Source organism: Lathyrus oleraceus, chromosome 3 (genome assembly GCF_024323335.1).
Source record: "Lathyrus oleraceus cultivar Zhongwan6 chromosome 3, CAAS_Psat_ZW6_1.0, whole genome shotgun sequence".
NCBI classification, from domain to species: domain Eukaryota; kingdom Viridiplantae; phylum Streptophyta; class Magnoliopsida; order Fabales; family Fabaceae; genus Lathyrus; species Lathyrus oleraceus.
The window spans coordinates 211302004-211324208 of NC_066581.1; the positions used below are offsets into that span (position 1 = coordinate 211302004).

The window sequence follows — 22205 nt, forward strand, 5'->3', positions numbered from 1 at the left end:
CATGTCCATATGATGAATGGTTGAGAAGTTATGGTCATTTAATCACAAAGTGTGCATAGAAATTCAAAATGGCATAACTTTTGATGTAATGCTTCAAATTGGTTCATTCTTTTTGCAAAGTGCTTCTCATGTTCAATACATCTCAAAGTAACGTCATTTGGCTCAATTGTACAAAGTAATCATGGTCAAATGTTCATTATTTAACACATGTTCATTTTGAAGTAAATCTTCACCATTCATTTTTGGCTTGAGATGTAAGCAAAATAATCCTCAAATCCTGACCCTTGGTTGTTCTTGAGTGAATTAAAGCCCTAGCATGGGAGATCACACGTGCATTATGGCCATGGGAGCTTAATTTTCATTTTTTGCAATTGGATTCATAACTCACTAATCATGATTAGTACAAGGCTAATGTGATTATCAGCGTCACTAACAAGGAATATAAATAGGAAAACCCTAATCATAACTGCCATAACAACCATTTTCAGATCTAGAATTCAAGAGTCTCTCCAAAATTTTCTCTCAATCGAATTTGATTTTTCTCCACACAAGCCTCAAATATTATTACATATTCTTGATCGTCATGCTTCACTGATCAAGAATCATTCATTGTTTGGTGCCATACCTCAAGAATTCGAGCAGTTCATGTACATTCTCATGTTGATGGAATTTGGAAATTGAAGCATATTCAAGTGGTTTCAGCCATTGCTTTTTGCATAAAGCTTCAAAGGAAGTTCAAGGAGGTTGATCTGGAGTAGTAGAGCTTGAGAGATCGCGGTTTCAGAGGTCTTCATTTCCAGGTGATGCAATTTTCGATCTCTCCTTTTGCTATTTTTTATCATAGACTTGTAGATCGTGCTGTGTAGATCATGTACATATGCTTAGAATTGAGAATGAGTGAGTATTAAGGATGTAGTGTTGAATGGAAGTTTGGATCTAGAAACTTTCTCTCTTCGATTTGAAAAACCTAGGAGGAATTAGGAGAAACTAAGTGGAGATTTGGAACCAGCGTGGAAAACCGAGTGGAATGATGTAAGCCTGGGGAAATTCTGGAAACTTTTGTGGAGGTGCCACCGTAGGGCTCGCCGGAGAAGACGACCGAAGCGGAGCTCCGGCGTCTGCGTGTGTTTAGGGTTTAGCTGACGTAGGAGGCCATGTGTACATTGCGTGGATATTTGATTGGATGAGAGCGCGTTTGACCAAGTCACGCGTGCGTTGAAGCTGACTGTGTTTAATGAAACACAGCGTTTCATGTGTTTAAACCTGGACCGTTGATGCAAAACGCGCGCCAGATCTGATGGTTCATGATTTTTCTGGATTTATTTGAATAATTGTATTTCCCTCCATTTTCCATTATATTTCCATTTATTTTGGTTATTTTGTAAAATTCATAAAAAATACAAAAATGATCCAAATGAGTCCCAATTCTTTTTCATAGTTTTGTAGGGATGTCTACTTTTTTATGGTGCTGAATTAATGAATTGTTGATGTCTAGATTTTCATGTGTGAATTGTTTAATCAATGTTGTGCCAAATTGACCTAGTGCATTCAATGCATTGTGAATTCCTCATTTTTGAGCCATTTGATCCAATTTTTTGCATACATGACATTCATACATGACATGAATTATTGGTCACTGGTTTGGAATTTTTCTCACATGCTATCATCATTTTTGACACATAGAGAATAATGTGACAATTTGTGTCACATTTTTGGCATTGAATTGGTGCATTTTTGTTCATATAGCATTTGCATCATTCTGGATTTGACTTTTTGCATGTTGAACATTCATGGCATAAGAAACTTGTACAAAAACTCTCAAGGTCATTGCATGCATTTCTGATTTGATTTGAATTTTCTAAGTTGGAAGTTCATTTTGTGCATATTTTGGGTCATTACATGGCATAGGCCAGTTGAGGCACTTGGGCATGGATTTGATGTTGGTCCTTTTGAGGACATTTTGGGGAGTGTTTAAAGGTGTAATGTGCAAAAGGATAGGTCCTGGATTGGTCATTTGTTTAGGTTTTGAATTTGGCCTTTGTTTATGTTTTGTTGTGTTGATTGGATGTACATAAACTAACTTTGTCTCTTGTTTCAGGTTTGGATACTCATCATTGATGATTGGGTTTGTTCCCACCTTGTGAGATGCATTTGAGTTATAACCTATGTTTGTTTTTTAGGGATTTAATGGATGTATTGAGCTCATGAGCTCATTTGAGTGCCAAAGCACTTATGCACTGAATTGTGTAATTGTTAGAGGGTTTCACTGTTTGTCTGCTGGTTTTATGACTGAAGTTCTAACTGTTTAGTCTTTGTACAGGTACCTTAGTTGCTTGCTTGCTTTAGATCTTGCTTGAGCATTGGATTATGGTTGACACACCACTCAGGTAGTTAGCTTCTTACTTCATGTAGTCTGAAGTCCTGTCACCTTTTTGGCAGGCATTTTGCTGGCAAGTTCTCCTTCAGAGGCTCTGGTTGTGTTTGTTTAAAATTGTGCTCAAAGACCTCCAAGAAGAGGCATGTGTTATATTTGATAAGACCTCCAAGAGAAGAGGCAATTGACGGATAAAAGGGATTAGTAGCCAATCCCCTGTTATTCAGTGTGTCATTCTTTATGCTCGCACTACGTGATGATGCTTCTGAACATGTGCCCCAGATCTTTGTCCAGAGTCTGTCAAGTGGAAAAGGATCCCACTTTCTGGATCCTCACGTTTTCTTTGTCACGAGCTCACCCTGGCCAGGGTTAAGAGCATGAGGTCTCATCCTCATTACCGATTTGATCAGCTTCACCCTAACGTTCAATGTTAGTGGTTAAGAGCTACAGATTACCCTTTACAGTTTGGCTTGTTTGTCGAGGTTGACATGACCCCTCTTGACTAAAGCCCACCCATTGTTTGAGCCTATTGTTTGGATATAGTATGTGATGTTTGTTTACTTGTGAGTTAAGTTCTTGTTAGAGACCTCAACTTAGGGATGTTGATTGCATGACAACTATTAGGCTCGAGTCTTAATCTCCCTATTAGTTTGTTGTTTCCCTGGTCTCTGGTTAGGAGAGTGTTTTACCCCATGTAACTTTTGATATGTGTGCTCTTGAACTAGGAGTTTCCATTTGAGCTTAATTGGAGGATCATTACCATGTTCATCCAAGTGGAAGATACAAGATACATTGAGGATCTCTTATGAGACTTGTTTGATTGCTTATACTTTGTGCTTGCTTATTCCAAAGGATGGGAGCTACTTGGATCATCAATATGATCTCAAGAGAGGAACTCCTAGTGTGGTTTCATTTCTTATCCCTCATCTTTTTGTTTTCCTTAGGACTTAGCCCTTCTTCTTCATCTCTCCACTCTAACCCAAGCCAAAACCCTTTTTGTGCAAACATTCAACCTTTGTTTTCAACATTAGAAACCTAAGCCTTATGCTTTTGATTTTCAAACTTTCTTTTCATAACACTCATTTTGAATTGAATCTTTAAGTCAACTTTGACTATTTTTGTATATACTTCTAATTGGTAAATATAACCCATTCAAATTTCCCTTTTGTGGTTCCAATGGCCACTTTCTTAATCAAAATTTTCCATAACCTTTAGCTATTAGGTTTGAGTTATCCTTGTGGTAGATGTAATACTCACCTATATCCTTAGTCATGGACAATGAGTCTTCCATGCTTATTATAGGGTTAACCCCTCACTAGCATGTTGAAGCTATCCTCACATGGTGGATTTGTGGTTTGGTTGAGTTTTCTCCCTTTGATAACAAAAGACCTTAAGGCTTTTGGACCAATCAATTCACCAATTTGTTTTGAGATTTTTACCCCGAACTACGAGGTTTTGAGATGGTACGTAGGCAATGGGTTTATCCATCCAAACACAAAAATGTAAATAACTTGTACATTCTCTTCTCATCTCTTCAATCATGTTTGCACAAATAAAATTTTCACAAGACAAACTACCTTACAACAAGTATGAAAAGGGCTCCCTAGGAGTACCTAGGATGTTTTGGGTGCCTAACACCTTCCCATTACATAACCAACCCCCTTACCCAGATCTCTGTTTCTTTTACTAGTTTTGTTAAAACTATTAGGTTTTTGTTCGCTTTCTAACCATTCCTTTGGATAAATAGAAGTGCGGTGGCGACTCGACTTGTATGGTTTACCTTGGATTTAGTCAATATTTCTAAGGGTAACGAATACCCCGCTACAAAAGCTAGTCTCAAAATCACCCTCTCAAACCACTTGAAGTTGTTGACACTAAAGACTTTGAAAAAGAGGACTCTGTTGAAACCTCCCCCACTGAAACACCCAAAAGTTAGAAGAAAAGAAAGTCTTATGTGTTTGGACTTCCCAAGGCTACTCCAGGCCCAACTAATGTCCCTCCAACCAAATTAGAGGGGTATAAAAAGACTTCCTAGACTGTTAAAAAGAAGATTAAGAAGGAAATAGAGATTGTCCCCAATAAGCCTAAGAGTGCCAACTCTAATCCTGGTGCCGAGGCACATAAGGTAAACTTTTCACTCTTGTGACAACTTCTGCTTAGTCGGTATCTTGACCTAATTACCCATGTAATTTATACAGAACCTTCCTTCTAGTAATACCATATCCAATATCAAATACACAATACTAGTTTTCTATCAGTCCAGTTTGGGATAATCACTTCGCCCTCAGTCCAACTTATGAAAGTACCAGAAGTTGTCGGGGATGTCACCGTGGATCAACCTATAATAGAACCCAAAAAAAATCCACCAGATCCAGTTAAAGATATAGTTGAAGATAAACCTTCTGAGGATTCGTCTTCAGAGTCTGAAAGCGAAAAGTCTAACCATACAAATATGGATTTGGATAACAACGAGGAATCACCTGATCACGAAGAAACAAGTGGTGATTCTCCTCCTAGAAGTCTAATTCCTGAAGGTTATCCCTAAGAAGACCTGAAACAAGAAAATAGTCAGTCTACTAAAGGTAATGAACTACACAAAGGCAAGAGCATCAGTGGAAAAAAGTTGAAGCCCATAACACAAGCTCCTACAAATGTTCAACCAACTTCTCTCACTCCAGAAGAACTCACTGAAATGAAAAGAACCAACCCTTTAGGCTACCTGTTAATGATGGTGAGTCTCTAGAGTAGTTCGACTAATAGAAGCTCAATTTCCTCAACTATCTCAGGTGAAGATCCTGATGACAAATCTATTGATGAGATTCTTTGCCAATTGAAGTCAAAGATCCTAGATCAAGACTTTTCCAAACCCTTCTTGATGATTCTATTTTATTTTATAAAATCAAAGCCTTGCTAAAGAAACTAGACAAACTTAATGTCCCCAATGCTATTATTGGCTTTATTGTCGAATTTGGCCTCTTGTTAGACCAAATTACTGCAAATATTTAAAGAAGGAATGAGGTAGTGCTTAAGTTTAAGGAAAAGGAAGTGTCTCAATCAAGGGAATGAATTTTGGAAAAAAGATTCTAATAATCACGTCAAAGGGCTATTGGTGTGGTTCAAGCAAAATGAACTAGAGATTTCCTTTGCGATGCTGAGATCATCAAATGGGAAAATGAGATAGAAGAGTTGCAATCCAAGGTAGCCAAGGCGAAGGCACGAAAGACCGAACTTAAGAATTTTAGTCGCACCAAACTAGATGAAGAGGCTTTAATTTTCCATCAACATTTCGATAATGCTAGAGCCCTTAAAGATGAAATTATAGGCATCAAAGATGGCATTTCGCTGGCCGACATTCACCTTGAGGCAGTCAAAGCTCAGCTAGAGAGGATCAAAGTTACTCTTCCCTTGTATAATGTGTTTTCCCTTCTCTTTATGAACTTTATGTTTCATTATTCATAGTTTATTTTGTAAACTTAAATATGACTTTTATGGCATTTTGACAACTTTTAGGAATAACAACCTTCGATTTTTGTTTGAAATATGACTTATTATTCCTCCCTGATATATATTTCCTGCAACGTGGGTCTATATATTTTTAAATACTTACTGTTTATTCGCAAGATTCTCTCTTCAGGAGATAATTATTCTATTTTATATGCATTATTTGTAAACACTTGCACAATTTGAAATGGTCCTTCCTAGTTTGGAAACCATTTATCCAAGGTTCGATCCATTTTATCCATGGGTAGAATCACCTTCCATACTAAATCTCCTAGATCAATGGTCTTCGCCATGACCATTTTATTATAAGATTTAGCCATACGTTCTTTTTGTCTTATTAGAACGTCTAACACAGTCAACCTTTCTTCGTCCAGATTTACCAACTCATCTAACATCATACAAGAATAATATTCAGTTGGTATTTATACATGCCTTTGTATTATGGCAGAATAATGGTAAATCTCTACAAGCAGAACTGCGTCGTGCCCATAAGTAAGTTGAAATGATGTAGAGTTGGTCGAATCTTTAGGGGAATTTCGACAAGAAGAATACATCCCAGTTCACTATGCAACACTCAGATGCTCTAGATGAAAAACCATCTTGAGGACTTTCAGATATATGAGAGTAACATCCCTATTTTTTGTGACAATACTGCTGCCATATGTTTAAGTAAGAACCCTATTTTACATTCTAGAGCGAAGCACATTAAAATTAAACACCATTTTATCAGAGACTATGTTCAGAAAGGGGTATTAAGTTTAAAGTTCATAGATACAAACCATCAATGGGATGATATATTCACAAAACCCTTAGTTGAAGATAGATTTTCCTTCATTCTGAAACATTTAAACATGGCAGATTGCCCAGAATGATTCGGAACTCGTGATTCTCCTATGATCTGATAATATAGGCTCTGACTTAATCATGTTGGTCATCTGGTTCTGGTTTTGATACTTCTACCAGTTAGACGTTATCTGAATTAGAATCTGTAACACCCTTCTAAAATACCCCAATTATTTAATTAAAAATAACAATATGTCAATCAGAGTAAGTATGCAATTTAAGGGTGTCACACAATATTTCACACCATTCAACACAATAACTGTCATGCTCTTTTATTAATTCAAAACATAAACATTTGCATAAACCGCAGCGAATAGAAATCTCATCAATCATGTAAAACATGTAACATATTACATGTAAAATTATTCAACAAAATAAAAACATCCCGTCCCGATGTTACATCTATCAGAGCACGACCCACTAAGGAGACTACACTAGACTCCAAGCATTAACTCCTACTCAACTCATTGCTCGTTACCTGAAAAATAGTTGTAAGGGTGAGTTCCTCAATCGATATAATAAGCATTATAAAATATCATGTAATGCTAAGTAAATAACACATTTCATCACCCAAATCAGATTACACATTCAGTAACAGCAATATTAACTCAATCATACTCAACATCAACACAACACACAACACTACGTATAATACTGGAATACATCCATTCATATTATACGCCATACATCAATTATGCAATGAGACTCCATGCATGCGGTACCGACTATTTGTGAACATATAGTTCACCTCACCGTCCAAATCCAGGCACGGCTACCAAGCCCACTAGTCCCACTCATTTGAGACCTAGTGACTCACTCACTAATTCCTCACCATGGGAATTAGCTACCACCCCAAATGGGCCATGCTATGCACGCTAATCACCTAGCATGCAAACATCAACAACAGTCCAAAATGACTAACTCACTAATTCCTCACCATGGGAATTAGCTACCACCATAAAGGCCACAATATGCATGCTAACCATCTAGCAATGCAACATCAACAACAAAATCCACAATGGACATATGCTCACACTCTAAGCCATACAACAGTCCATTCACAATTTCATACATAACATGTACATTCACAACATTATGCATACCATCAAACATCATCAACACATGTATCAAAACATCATATCATGTCAAATAATTAACCACAGTATTAGCACACTCTACTAATACCTATACTGCTCAAAATAGCGGGAATTAATCCCTATTACATCATACGCCACTATAGGCCAAACATCAATTATGTACACAACATTAAAATGTCAATTTTCTCACTTTTCAACAGTGTTAACCGGTTAACGCCCTGGGTTAACCGGTTAACGCAGCACAAACACGCTTCCTGGCAATTCACAACAGTGTTAACCGGTTAACGCCCTGGGTTAACCGGTTAACGCAGGCAAAACAACACTAATTTCACAATTCGCAACAGTGTTAACCGGTTAACACCCTGGGTTAATCGGTTAACGCAGACAAAACAGCAGTTCCTGCGCTAACACAAAGCAGAATGCAGAATTCTCCGCATTTTCCGCCGTTGGAGGACTTCCGGACCTCCGATTCCAATTCCGTAAAAAGCTATACGTTAGGGAAATTACAACACACTCAATTACAGGTTCAATTTCAGTTTTTACACAACATATCCATCACAATTTTCAACATTCGACAATCCCAATTAGGGTCAATTCAACGGTTTATCACTACCCATTACATGCTAACCCATAATACCCATTAAACGACGATAAACCCCCCTTACCTAAGTTAATCCGGCAACTTTGAGCTTCAAGCTTTTCCGTTCTCCAACCCTTGCTCTCTAGCTCTTCCTCTTGCCCTTTCTCCACTTTCTCAATCGCTTCTCTGTTTCACGTGAAAACTTTCTTTTCCGAATGAGACTCTTTCTCTTATTTCCAACTTATATATTTTCCAATTTATATTATTATCCCAATAATAATAATAATTCAATAATTCCAAAAACGATAATAATAATAATCCAATTACCTAATTAAATTAATAAATATATTATTAACTTAATTTAAATAATTATCATATTATTATCGGGGTGTTACAACTCTCCCCCACTAAAAGAGTTTTCGTCCTTGAAAACATACCTCAAGCGAACAACTCTGGGTAAGACTCCTTCATCTTACTCTCCAGTTCCCAAGTCACATTGCCACCTGCTGGTCCTCCCCAAGTTACTTTCACCAAGGCAATCTCTTTACCCCGCAACTGCTTCAATTCTCGATCCTCAATCCTCATAGGTGATGTTTCAACAGTCAGGTTATCTCTCACCTGTACATCATCTATTTGGACTACATGCGACGGATCATGAATGTACCTCCTCAACTGAGACACATGAAAAACTTCATGCAAATTCGCAAGCGACGGCGGTAAAGCGATACGATAGGCTACTTCCCCTATCCTCTCCAAAATCTGATAAGGACCAATAAATCGAGGTGTCAACTTTTTCGACTTCAAAGCTCGACCAACCCCAGTTATCGGAGTAACACGAAGAAACACATGATCTCCCTCTTGAAATTCAAGTGACTTCCTCCTCTTGTCATGATAACTCTTCTGACGACTCTGAGCAATTCTCATCTTCTCCTGAATCATCTTAATCTTTTCCGTGGTTTGTTGAACAATCTCCGGTCCAACCACAGCACTCTCACCAGACTCATACCAACATAAAGGTGTCCGACATCTCCTACCATACAAAGCTTCAAACGGTGTCATACCAATGCTCGAATGAAAACTATTGTTGTAGGTAAACTCAATCAAAGGTAAATAACAATCCCAAGCACCTCCCTTTTCCAAAACACAAGCTCTCAAAAGATCCTCTAATGACTGAATCGTCCTCTCAGTCTGACCATCAGTCTGCGGATGATATGCAGAACTCAATCTCAGCTTAGTTCCCAAAGCCCTCTGCAAACCTTCCCAAAACTTCGATGTAAATCTAGGATCTCTGTCCGAAACAATACTAGACGGAATACCATGCAAACTTACAATCTTCTCAATATACAACTCGGCTAATCTCTCTAACGGATAATCCATTCTGATCGGAATGAAATGAGCCGACTTCGTCAATCTATCCACAATCACCCAAATAGCTTCAAAATTCTTACTTGTCCTCGGTAAACCAGAAACAAAATCCATACTGATACTATCCCACTTCCACTCTGGAATAGCCAACGGTTGCATTAGCCCAGACGGCTTCTGATGCTCAATCTTTGACTTCTGACAAGTCAAACAGGAATAAACAAAACTCGCAATTTCTTTCTTCATTCCCGGCCACCAAAATAACTTTTTCAAATCATGATACATCTTCGTAGCTCCCGGATGAATACTCAGGCCACTACGATGTCCTTCCTCTAGAATACTCTTCTTAAGTTCGGTAACGTCCGGAATACACACCCGATTACCAAATTTCAAAACACCATTCTCATCAATTCTGAATTCACCACCTTGACCTTGATTCACTAAAGTCAACTTATCAACCAAAAGCATATCGGATTTCTGACCCTCTCTAATCTCATCCAGAATACCACTCGTTAATTTCAACATTCCCAATTTAACACTATTGTGAGTACTCTCACACACCAAACTCAAATCTCTAAACTGCTCAATTAAATCCAATTCTTTAACCATTAACATAGACATATGCAATGATTTCCGACTCAATGCATCAGCTACTACGTTTGCTTTACCCGGATGGTAATTCAAACCAAAGTCATAATCCTTCAGAAATTCTAACCATCTCCTCTGTCTCATATTCAGCTCTTTCTGATCAAACAAATACTTCAAACTTTTATGGTCACTGAAAACTTCAAATCTTGACCCGTACAAATAGTGTCTCCATAACTTCAGAACAAATACCACAGCTGCCAACTCTAAATCGTGCGTCGGATAGTTCCTCTCATGAACTCTCAGTTGTCTCGAAGCATAAGCTATAACCTGCTTATTCTGCATCAACACACCACCCAAACCCAACAATGAAGCATCACAGTAAACCTCAAATGATTCCAACGAACTCGGTAATATCAGAATAGGAGCAGTAGTTAACCTTCTCTTTAACTCTTGAAAACCTTCTTCACATTTTGAATCCCAAACAAACGTTTGCCCCTTTCTAGTCAACATCGTCAACGGTAACGCCAACTTAGAAAATCCCTCAATGAACTTCCTATAATAACCCGCCAAACCAAGAAAACTTCGAATCTCAGCAACAGACTTCGGAGCTTCCCACTTAGACACCGCTTCTATCTTAGAAGGATCAACAGCAACACCACCTCTTGAAATCACATGACCAAGAAAACTAACCTCCTCTAACCAAAATTCACACTTAGACAGTTTAGCAAATAGCTTCTTTTCTCGGAGAACTTCTAAAACCACTCTCAAATGCTCAGCATGCTCTTCTTCAGATTTCGAATACACCAAAATGTCATCAATAAACACCACAACAAACTTATCTAGGTACGGATGGAAAATCCTATTCATATACTCCATAAATACTCCAGGCGCATTAGTCACACCAAAAGGCATTACAGAATACTCATAATGTCCATACCTTGTTCTAAAAGCAGTCTTCTGAATATCCTCAGTTTTCACACGTATCTGATGATACCCAGATCTCAAATCTATCTTGCTGAACACACTCGCACCAACCAATTGATCCATCAAATCATCAATCCTCGGCAAAGGATACTGATTCTTGATCGTCACTTTATTCAGTTGCCTGTAGTCCACACACAACCTCATAGTACCTTCTTTCTTCTTAACCAATAACACTGGTGCACCCCACGGTGACACACTCAGACGAATAAATTTCTTATCCAACAGATCTTCCAACTGACTCTTCAATTCAGTTAACTCAACAGCAGACATACGGTACGGAGCCATCGATATCGGTCTAGTACCAGGTACCAAGTCAATCGAGAACTCAACTTCACGCTCTGGCGGCAATTCATTCACCTCTTCCGGAAACACATCAGGAAAATCACACACCATAGCTAGATCGCAAATCACCAGTTTATCTTTAGCCTCCAAAGTTACTAACAGTATAAACAACTCTGCCCCATCTGCTACTGCCTCATCCACTTGTCTCGCTGATAGAAACAAATCCTTTCCTTCCTCAACCTCAGGAAATATCACAGTCTTATCAAAACAATTGATAGAAACTCGGTTAAACACCAACCAGTTCATACCCAAGATAACATCAATCTGCACTAATGGAAGACACACGAGGTCCATCCCAAAGTCTCTACCAAAAATACTCAAGGGACAATTTAAACAAACTGAAGTAGTAGTCACTGAACCCTTCGCAGGAGTATCAATCACCATACTTCCATGCATCTCAGATATCTCTAACTTAAGTTTCACAGCACAATCCAAAGATATAAAGGAATGAGTAGCACCGGTGTCGATAATAGCTACAAGAGGAAAGCCATTAATATAACACGTACCTCGGATCAAACGATCATCTGCAAAAGTCTCAGAACCCGATAAAGCAAAGACCTTGCCTCCCGACTGATTCTCTTTCTTTGGCTTAGGACACTGTGGACTAATATGACCCACCTCTCCACAGTTGAAGCAAGTCACAGTCTTCGACCGACACTCTGCAGCCAAATGACCACCTTTTCCACACTTGAAACATTTCTTCTCAGCACTGGTACACTCATGGACACGATGTCCAGCCTGACCACATCTGTAACACTTAGCAGGAGCACTAGAGTCTCCCCCACTAGGCCTCTTCATCCCACTCTGACTCTGGAAACCTCTGCCAGCTGCATACGGTTTCCCACGATCATTCTGATTCTTGCCTCTTCTATCAACCCTCTGCTGATAGCTCTCCGCTCTGGCTTTGGAATCCTGTTCAAAAATCCTGCAACAGTCAACCAAGTCAGAAAACACTCTGATCCGCTGATATCCAATAGCCTGTTTGATCTCGGGACGCAACCCGTTCTCAAACTTCACACATTTCGAAAATTCTCCAGCAGCCTCACTATAGGGAGTGTAATACTTCGACAGCTCTGTGAACTTAGCAACATACTCAGTAACCGACCGATTGCCCTACTTCAATTCCAAGAACTCTATCTCTTTCTTTCCTCTGACATCTTCTGGAAAGTACTTCCTCAGGAATCTCTCTCTGAACACAGCCAAAGTGATCTCAGCATTTCCAGCAGATTCCAACTCAGTGCGGGTAGCAACCCACCAATCATCTGCTTCTTCTGACAGCATATGCGTACCGAACCTGACCTTCTGGTTATTGGCACACTCAGTCACTCGGAAGATTCTCTCGATCTCCTTCAACCACTTCTGAGCGCCATCTGGATCGTATGCTCCTTTGAACATTGGAGGATTGTTCTTCTGGAACTCACTCAGTTGACGAGCAGCTCCCATTCCCACCACATTCGGATTCCCTCCAAGTACTCCAGCTAGCATACCCAGAGCCTCAGGAATCGCAGCATCATCTCTACCTCTTCCAGCCATCTCTATTCTGAAAACCCAACAAGCTAAAACAATAAGTACTGATAGGGTTACACAACACCTATCCCGTACAGGGGAAACAGAATAATTACGACTCGACTCGACCGACTATGCTCTGATACCACTAATGTAACACCCTTCTAAAATACCCCAATTATTTAATTAAAAATAACAATATGTCAATCAGAGTAAGTATGCAATTTAAGGGTGTCACACAATATTTCACACCATTCAACACAATAACTGTCATGCTCTTTTATTAATTCAAAACATAAATATTTGCATAAACCGCAGCGAATAGAAATCTCATCAATCATGTAAAACATGTAACATATTACATGTAAAATTATTCAACAAAATAAAAACATCCCGTCCCGATGTTACATCTATCAGAGCACGACCCACTAAGGAGACTACACTAGACTCCAAGCATTAACTCCTACTCAACTCATTGCTCGTTACCTGAAAAATAGTTGTAAGGGTGAGTTCCTCAATCGATATAATAAGCATTATAAAATATCATGTAATGCTAAGTAAATAACACATTTCATCACCCAAATCAGATTACACATTCAGTAACAGCAATATTAACTCAATCATACTCAACATCAACACAACACACAACACACAACACTACGTATAATACTGGAATACATCCATTCATATTATACGCCATACATCAATTATGCAATGAGACTCCATGCATGCGGTACCGACTATTTGTGAACATATAGTTCACCTCACCGTCCAAATCCAGGCACGGCTACCAAGCCCACTAGTCCCACTCATTTGAGACCTAGTGACTCACTCACTAATTCCTCACCATGGGAATTAGCTACCACCCCAAATGGGCCATGCTATGCACGCTAATCACCTAGCATGCAAACATCAACAACAGTCCAAAATGACTAACTCACTAATTCCTCACCATGGGAATTAGCTACCACCATAAAGGCCACAATATGCATGCTAACCATCTAGCAATGCAACATCAACAACAAAATCCACAATGGACATATGCTCACACTCTAAGCCATACAACAGTCCATTCACAATTTCATACATAACATGTACATTCACAACATTATGCATACCATCAAACATCATCAACACATGTATCAAAACATCATATCATGTCAAATAATTAACCACAGTATTAGCACACTCTACTAATACCTATACTGCTCAAAATAGCGGGAATTAATCCCTATTACATCATACGCCACTATAGGCCAAACATCAATTATGTACACAACATTAAAATGTCAATTTTCTCACTTTTCAACAGTGTTAACCGGTTAACGCCCTGGGTTAACCGGTTAACGCAGCACAAACACGCTTCCTGGCAATTCACAACAGTGTTAACCGGTTAACGCCCTGGGTTAACCGGTTAACGCAGGCAAAACAACACTAATTTCACAATTCGCAACAGTGTTAACCGGTTAACACCCTGGGTTAACGGTTAACGCAGACAAAACAGCAGTTCCTGCGCTAACACAAAGCAGAATGCAGAATTCTCCGCATTTTCCGCCGTTGGAGGACTTCCGGACCTCCGATTCCAATTCCGTAAAAAGCTATACGTTAGGGAAATTACAACACACTCAATTACAGGTTCAATTTCAGTTTTTACACAACATATCCATCACAATTTTCAACATTCGACAATCCCAATTAGGGTCAATTCAACGGTTTATCACTACCCATTACATGCTAACCCATAATACCCATTAAACGACGATAAACCCCCCTTACCTAAGTTAATCCGGCAACTTTGAGCTTCAAGCTTTTCCGTTCTCCAACCCTTGCTCTCTAGCTCTTCCTCTTGCCCTTTCTCCACTTTCTCAATCGCTTCTCTGTTTCACGTGAAAACTTTCTTTTCCGAATGAGACTCTTTCTCTTATTTCCAACTTATATATTTTCCAATTTATATTATTATCCCAATAATAATAATAATTCAATAATTCCAAAAACGATAATAATAATAATCCAATTACCTAATTAAATTAATAAATATATTATTAACTTAATTTAAATAATTATCATATTATTATCGGGGTGTTACAGAATCCCTCTGAATCAGAAACCCTTTGGCATTCTTGATGTCAGAAACATCAACACGTGGTTTCTCAAACGTGTGGCCTTGGATCTTCTAGACAATTGTCTAGCTAAGAACTCAAGAGCCAAGCTGTTGAGATCTCCTCGAGCAGTGTGCATATTTTTGAGACTAGACAACCATCATTAACTGCAATTAATTCTCCCCAAGCGTGTCAACTCAGATTTCTAAACTAATTAATTTTGGTGTTTCCTATTCTCCTTTAGCGTTGTCGTTTTGCATGCTACATGATGTGTATATATATTTTTCACAATTCTCACTTTTATACTTTTCACTCACAAACCTACAAAAGCCCTCTTGTGCTCAAACTCTCTTCAAGTTCATCAACATTCTTCATTCTTTATCAACATTCAACGATAATCTTCATCTTCTCCAAATGGATTCTCAACGACAACAAGTCTACAACTAGTCTCAACAAAGGGAAGAAAATGAACAACTTTCTGAAGCTCCACAACAAACCACTACTGAATCTGCTACAACCTCAACAACTGCTTACAAGGAACCCCACGTCCTTGATCATCCCCCTCACATAAACCTTGCCACACCTTTTGAAAAACTGGAGGTTCTATGTGAATCATTGGTGGACTTTGAAAACATGAAGCGAAATGGAGTTGATCTCACTGAAGATTTGAAGAAACAAGGTTAGGGAAATTACTTTCAGAGACTTTATGGTCCTATCTAGACCTTCCTCGTCAAAGACTTCTGGAGATTTGCATACTTCGATGACCATTGCATAGTTTCCTTTGTTCTGGGAGTCAAAATGGTCATCACAGAGAAGTCAATTGCCAAACTTCTAAATATGGAGAAAATTGGAGGCAGAAGGATTTATAACATAAACCCTAGGGCAAGGTACATGTCCCAGGAGATTGTTACCACTATTTTCAAACAGAACTCAGATGGGAAATCCTCCAAGAACAAGGAACTTCACCAGACTCTGAGGGTATGGTTAAAGATCATTCTAGGTACCATCCACCACCTTCCAACTTCAAACTCTTCTGACTACATCAACACGGATCAGAAGTGCATCTTGTATTTCCTTCACAAGGGACTAAAGCTAATATGTCAGTGTTGCTCTTCAAGTATCTGAGGGGTTCAACCAGGGATACAAGGAACCACATGAAGCCCAGAAACTACATCCCTCTGGGGAGGCTCATATATGATGTTCTGATCGAAAATGGGCTGGTGGACCATCTGATATTCGACAACCTGATGGAATGTGACTGTAGATGTCGATAAGCCTTTGAATGCCAAAAATCTGAAGAGCATGGGGGTCATTGAAAGAGTTTTGGCCAAGCCAACTCTGGGCACATCCTGAGAAGCTCTGAAGGATCAAAGAAAGATTATAAATGGTCTCTATCTTTTCTCCAAGATAGATCCTCTAGAGGACATTGCCCATTAACTTCAGGATCTGGCATTTCAAGGAACGGATATCTCAAAGTTCTCAGTGGATTGGCTAGCAGAACATCCACCCAACTTCATGAAGAGAATGAGAGAGCCCTCTGAGAGGAAGTCGAAGAAGACGACTCTGAATTTGGGAGAACCTTCAGAAACCAGATCGCCTACGCCTCTGGACTCCTCTGTTTCAAAAGTGTCATATCCTTCTGAAACTCCTTCAAATTCTAATTTAAAGCAAATATCTTCTAGAGGGAGATATATGGTCGTCGCCTCACCTAGAGGCTGCAAAGTTGTCGGCCTTACCTAGTGTGTGATTAAATAACGGACAAAATAAATAATTAAAAAAATTAATGATTTTAATACATTAAAAACAAAGCCTAAATTTAAAAAAAATCAAAATGGTTCATAAGTTGAAAGACTGGTACATAGACAAATTGGTCTAAAAAATGAAACCATACATCAAAATAATCATTTTAAAATTTTTTAAATTGACATTCTTAAATTTTTCATAGTCAAAGAGTAACGTTTTTATGACTTGGATGTTAGTATTATTTCAAATGTTACTTCATTAAAGACAAATTTAATGATAAAATTTTGGTATATTTAGTTTCAAATTCTTTAATTTAATTTAATATTTTGTTTTTGTCCCTTAATTAAAAAATCTTATAAGCTAGTCTCTTAACTTCATCTTTGTTATTTTATTTGATCTTTTTCGTCAAATTCTAATAAAAAAATGTTAAGTTATGGTGACATGGATGTACGGTAAAGCTAAAGATTCAAATGTGACTTAGCATTTGTATTATAAACTAAGATTCCACTTAAGTATCTTTGTTCATCTTCTGAAAAAATTAAGTGAAAATCTTACTTTGATAGTATAAATGTTTGAACCTTGCTATACATTCACGTCATCATAACTTAACCGTTTTTTTTATAAATTGACGGAAGAGACCAAATCGTATAACAAAAATAAATTTAAAGAACTAGTTAAAGGAGTAAAACATGTATTAAGTCTAAAATTTACCTTCTCTTCCCATTTTTTTACCTATAATAGCAACTGCGCGTGAATTCATTCTTGAAACATTACATATTTAAAATATCTAACTTCATAAAAGATATCAATGTGATATGATGCCCTTAATTTTTTGATATATAATCAACGTAAAGAGATTCCATATAGATAGATATATTTGTTTTTCAAAATTCCAAAATACATTTATTAATTTTCGGAACTTAAATTCAATTTTAGTAAATCTTATTAATTAAAAAATTCCAAAATTAATTTATTAGATTTCAAAATTTGAATTCTATTTTAGTAAATTCTTATTAATAAAAAAATATTCCAAAATACATTTATTTATTAATTTTCAAATTATTCAATTTTGGTCAATCTTATTAATTTAAAAAAATAATTTTCTAAATATATTAAATTTGAAAAAATTTAATTCATTTTTAGTAAATCTTAATTAAAAAATAATTTCCAAATTGTATTTATTTATTAATTTTCAAATTTAAGATTCACTTTTGGTCAATCTTATTACTTAAAAAAATACTTTCCAAAATGCATTTATTAATTTTCAAAATTTAGATTCGATTTTAGTCAATCTTATTAATTAAAAAAAGTAATTATCTAAATACATTTAGTTTACAAAATATAGATTCTGTTTAAGTAAATCTTATTAATGAAAAATTCAATTTCCTTATTTTGCCCTAAAAAGTAGTAAAACGTGTTGCTATAAATACACAATCAGGATATGTATTGTGGAAGCAACAACAAACCTAGTAAAACTTCTTCCGTCTGTGTCATAGTCTTCTTTCTCTGTTGCGTATTGAAATGGCTAATTGGAGAAGAAACCAAGGGTTCAACAATCATCAAGTGGGTAACAGGAGATCCTCATCTTATAAGGGAAAATCACCTTTGTGTAAGTGTCCTTTTGTTTTCCCTTTTTTTCGTTTGGTTTTGTTTTTTCTTTTAGTTCTGTTTAATTCTTTTGGTTTGCAGATAATAGGTTTTCAACAGTACCTTTATGGGAAAAGAAGTTTCTTGCTACGGTAGGTCAAGTTCCATGGCGAAAGCTATTAGAATCGCATTCCAATGTGATGAAGTGGGAAGATTCTGCAGTCAAACAGGCTTTTTATGATGCAAAATTCAGATTTTGGGCTGATATCAACGGCTATAGCTGGGACATTCCGTTGCCTGATCCAGACATGTACATCGATGAAGTAGATTGGGATGCAAGTGTTGATCCTGAACTCTGTCTGGATTTGGAGAGAGAAGCAGAGGCCAGACATATCATGAGCCAGCAGGAGGAGACTGTGATTGTCGACAATCCTCTCGGTCATGGATGGGACTTCACACCTACTGGATGGGAGGTTGAAGACGAAGAAGTAACAAAGCCTCGGGAACCAAGTTATGGTGACGAGGGATGGGGATCAAACAACCATGAAAATAATGAAACAAACTCTTGGGAACAAAATGATTCTCAAAGGTGGATTCCAAAAGAGCACTATGGCGGTGACTTGCATGACAAGTATCAAGCAAGTAACGGTGGGAACAGAAATTGGGGAGCATGGGAAGGAAATAACAGAAGGAGAGAGAATAACATATCATGGTCTAAGAACCATGCATATTGGCATGGTAATAACCAATATAAGATGAATCGAGGAAGAAAAAGGGGAGGAGGAAGAGGAGGGGGGAGGGAAAACATTACTTATGTGGCCAAGGTAGTTACTCCCAGTTAATGGTAAATTCCTTGGACAGCAAGAAACTCTTATGAAACTGCTAAAGGCTCAGTTTTGTTACCTAGGTGTTAGAATTATGACTCTTAAAAATATGTGTCTTTTATATTGAATAAATGCAAGCACAGGTATGCATAAATGATTTCATTTACAAAATAAAATCAACCATTAAATTTCTTTAACTAATAAATATTGCAAGGAGTTAAATTAGAGAAGTCATAAATTTTTTTAGAGGTTCTTATTTAACTATGACAAAAAAATTAAGGTCTTATTTATCCACGATTTAACGTAATAATTTTGCGATCTGAAAAATAGATTGACCGTCTTCTACGCTTTTAAAGAGGTCGTAAGTTAAACCTATCATTTATATAACTATGATAAAAGTCAAACAAGTATAATGATTTATGATTAAAGAAAAATACCTATCATTTATATAATTATGATAAAAGTCAAACAAATATAATGATTTATGATAAAAGAAAAATAAAGTTTATGTAAAAAAAAGGTGGAAGCGGTTATGGCCAAATTATCAACAAAAAAATAATTTAATTTTAAAGGTGTGTTGTTGTTCATGCTAAATATTTGAGTAGTTGATTAAAAACAAATCATTTTATTTATAGTTAAAGTTTGAATTTAAAAATAGGGCTAGTAATAATTAATTTAAGCTTTTTTTATTGGGATACAAGAGAGCAAAAGTCCAAAATAAAAAAGACTACCGCTTAGTAACATCCGAAATTGAAATACCTAAAATATTTGTAAAAAAATAAAGAATTTAGTCGAGTAAGAAAAAGTGTGAAGTCTAGAGTAAACCACATATTAAGTGTTTTATGGTGAACCATCATTAAGCACTTTTGGATGAAACAATTCTACCTGATTTTATAATATACTATTTGTATGTAATGTTACTTTGTTTTTTCATTTCTCTTCCCTTCTAATGTCTCTCCTTTATTTGTCTCCCAATATACAACACACCTCAATTTATCCATTTAATCATTCTTATTTCACTTGTTATCATTATCTTTGTTTTCAAATGATACTTTTGTTCGTAGTCAATCTTAATTGTCAAAACTTCTTGTGATTTTCTTCATATGAGATAAATACAATAAACCAATAAAGAATTGATTCCCTAATTACGACGAATTACATACCGATATCCGCTTATTAGATATTAATTTTAGATTTTATTTTAGTTTTAGCTTTTTCCCCCAAAAATCAAAGTATTACCTGCCTTAGCTTTACGAAGTAACCTTAGATAACGGTATATCGATTCATAAGTCCCTGTGGGATCGATATCTTTTAAAACTACGCGATAGAACTGTGCACTTGCAGTTTGTACCCCAATTCGACTCATAAAGTCGAGCGATCAAGTTTTTGGCGCCGTTGCCGGGGACTTTTATTTAGTCGATATCGTAACTCTTCTGTTACGCTGTAGAGACTAAGGCTTTTCTTTCTCTTTTCTTTCTTTCTTTCGTTGATTTGTATGCCACGCACTCGCTCACAAGGAGAGCCGTTCTACTTACGAATCAACGATATCGAACTATATCTCCGAGTCTTACGACGAATTCGGGAATATCGTGCTGCAAACAATCTCCCTCCTGTAGAACTTCCTGATTTCAAAAATATTTTCCCTTCGATACCCGAGATGGCAGAACCAGCTCGTGCTCTTAGAGATTACGCCGCTCCATCGCAAGATGAACCGCATTCAAGTATTGCTCCACCCGCAATCGAAGCAAACAACTTTGAACTCAAACCTTCACTGTTGCAGGCAGTGCAACAGAACCAATTCTCTGGAAATCCTACCGAGGATCCTAATCTTCATTTATCCGTGTTTGTCCAATACGCTGATACTGTTAAAGCTAATGGTGTCACTTCAGAGGCAATTTGACTTCGTCTTTTTCCTTTCTCACTAAGAGATAGCGCTAGAAGATGGCTTCAATCTCTTCCTTCCAACTCAGTCACCACATGGAACGAGTTGAAGAAAGTTTTTCTTGCTCGATATTTTCCGCCAAGCAAAACAGCTATGTTAAGAGCCCAAATAAATGGATTTAAACAGAAAGATAACGAGTCTCTTTTCGAAGCATGAGAAAGATACAAAGACATGATGAGACTTTGTCCACATCATGGTTTAGAAGACTGGTTAGTAATTCATACATTCTATAATGGTCTCCTGTACAACACGAGGTTAACAATAGATGCCGCCGCAGGTGGTGCACTAATGAACAAACCTTATGCTGACGCTTACCAACTTATCGAAAGCATGGCTCAAAACCACTATCAGTGGGGAACCGACCGAACAATGGTGGAAAAACCTCAAACGAAAACTGGCATGTACGAGATAAGTAACCTTGATCATGTTAATGCAAAAGTGGATGCTCTGGTCCAGAAAATCGAAAGTTTAAATGTATCACCTCCAGCCACCGTAGTTGCCATAACTCAGAATTGCGAAGTCTGTGGAATCCAAGGTCAAACTCCTGCAGATTGTCAACTCCTAACAGGAATCCAAGCGGAGCAAGTAAGTTATGCTCAAGGAAGCCCCTATTCGCACACCTATAACTCAAATTGGAAGAATCATCCCAATTTTTCATATAAGAGTAATAATGCTCTATACGCACCTGGACAATCTCCAAATCAAGCCCCAGCTATACCTCCGGGATATCAGAAGCCGACCCCCATCTACATCTAACAATAACGCCCCTAGGAAATCCAACTTGGAAATCATGATGGAAAACTTTATAGCTTCTCAATAGCAAACCAATAAAG

At 37.4% G+C, this 22205-nt stretch overlaps 1 protein-coding gene and 1 non-coding gene across 2 annotated transcripts; one reads left to right on the top strand and one right to left on the bottom strand.

Moving 5' to 3' along the window:
* Positions 1–18480: 18480 nt before the first annotated feature.
* On the top strand, positions 18481–19448 carry LOC127130472 (uncharacterized). Its single transcript, XM_051059477.1, has 2 exons — positions 18481–18628; positions 18709–19448. Exons 1-2 carry the CDS (start codon positions 18541–18543, stop codon positions 19446–19448), a joined length of 828 nt encoding a protein of 275 aa, XP_050915434.1. The 5' UTR covers positions 18481–18540.
* Positions 19449–21465: 2017 nt separating this feature from the next.
* On the bottom strand, positions 21466–21572 carry LOC127133405 (small nucleolar RNA R71). The gene has a single exon (XR_007807383.1). It is a non-coding gene; the product is annotated as a small nucleolar RNA R71 (small nucleolar RNA).
* Positions 21573–22205: the final 633 nt, after the last annotated feature.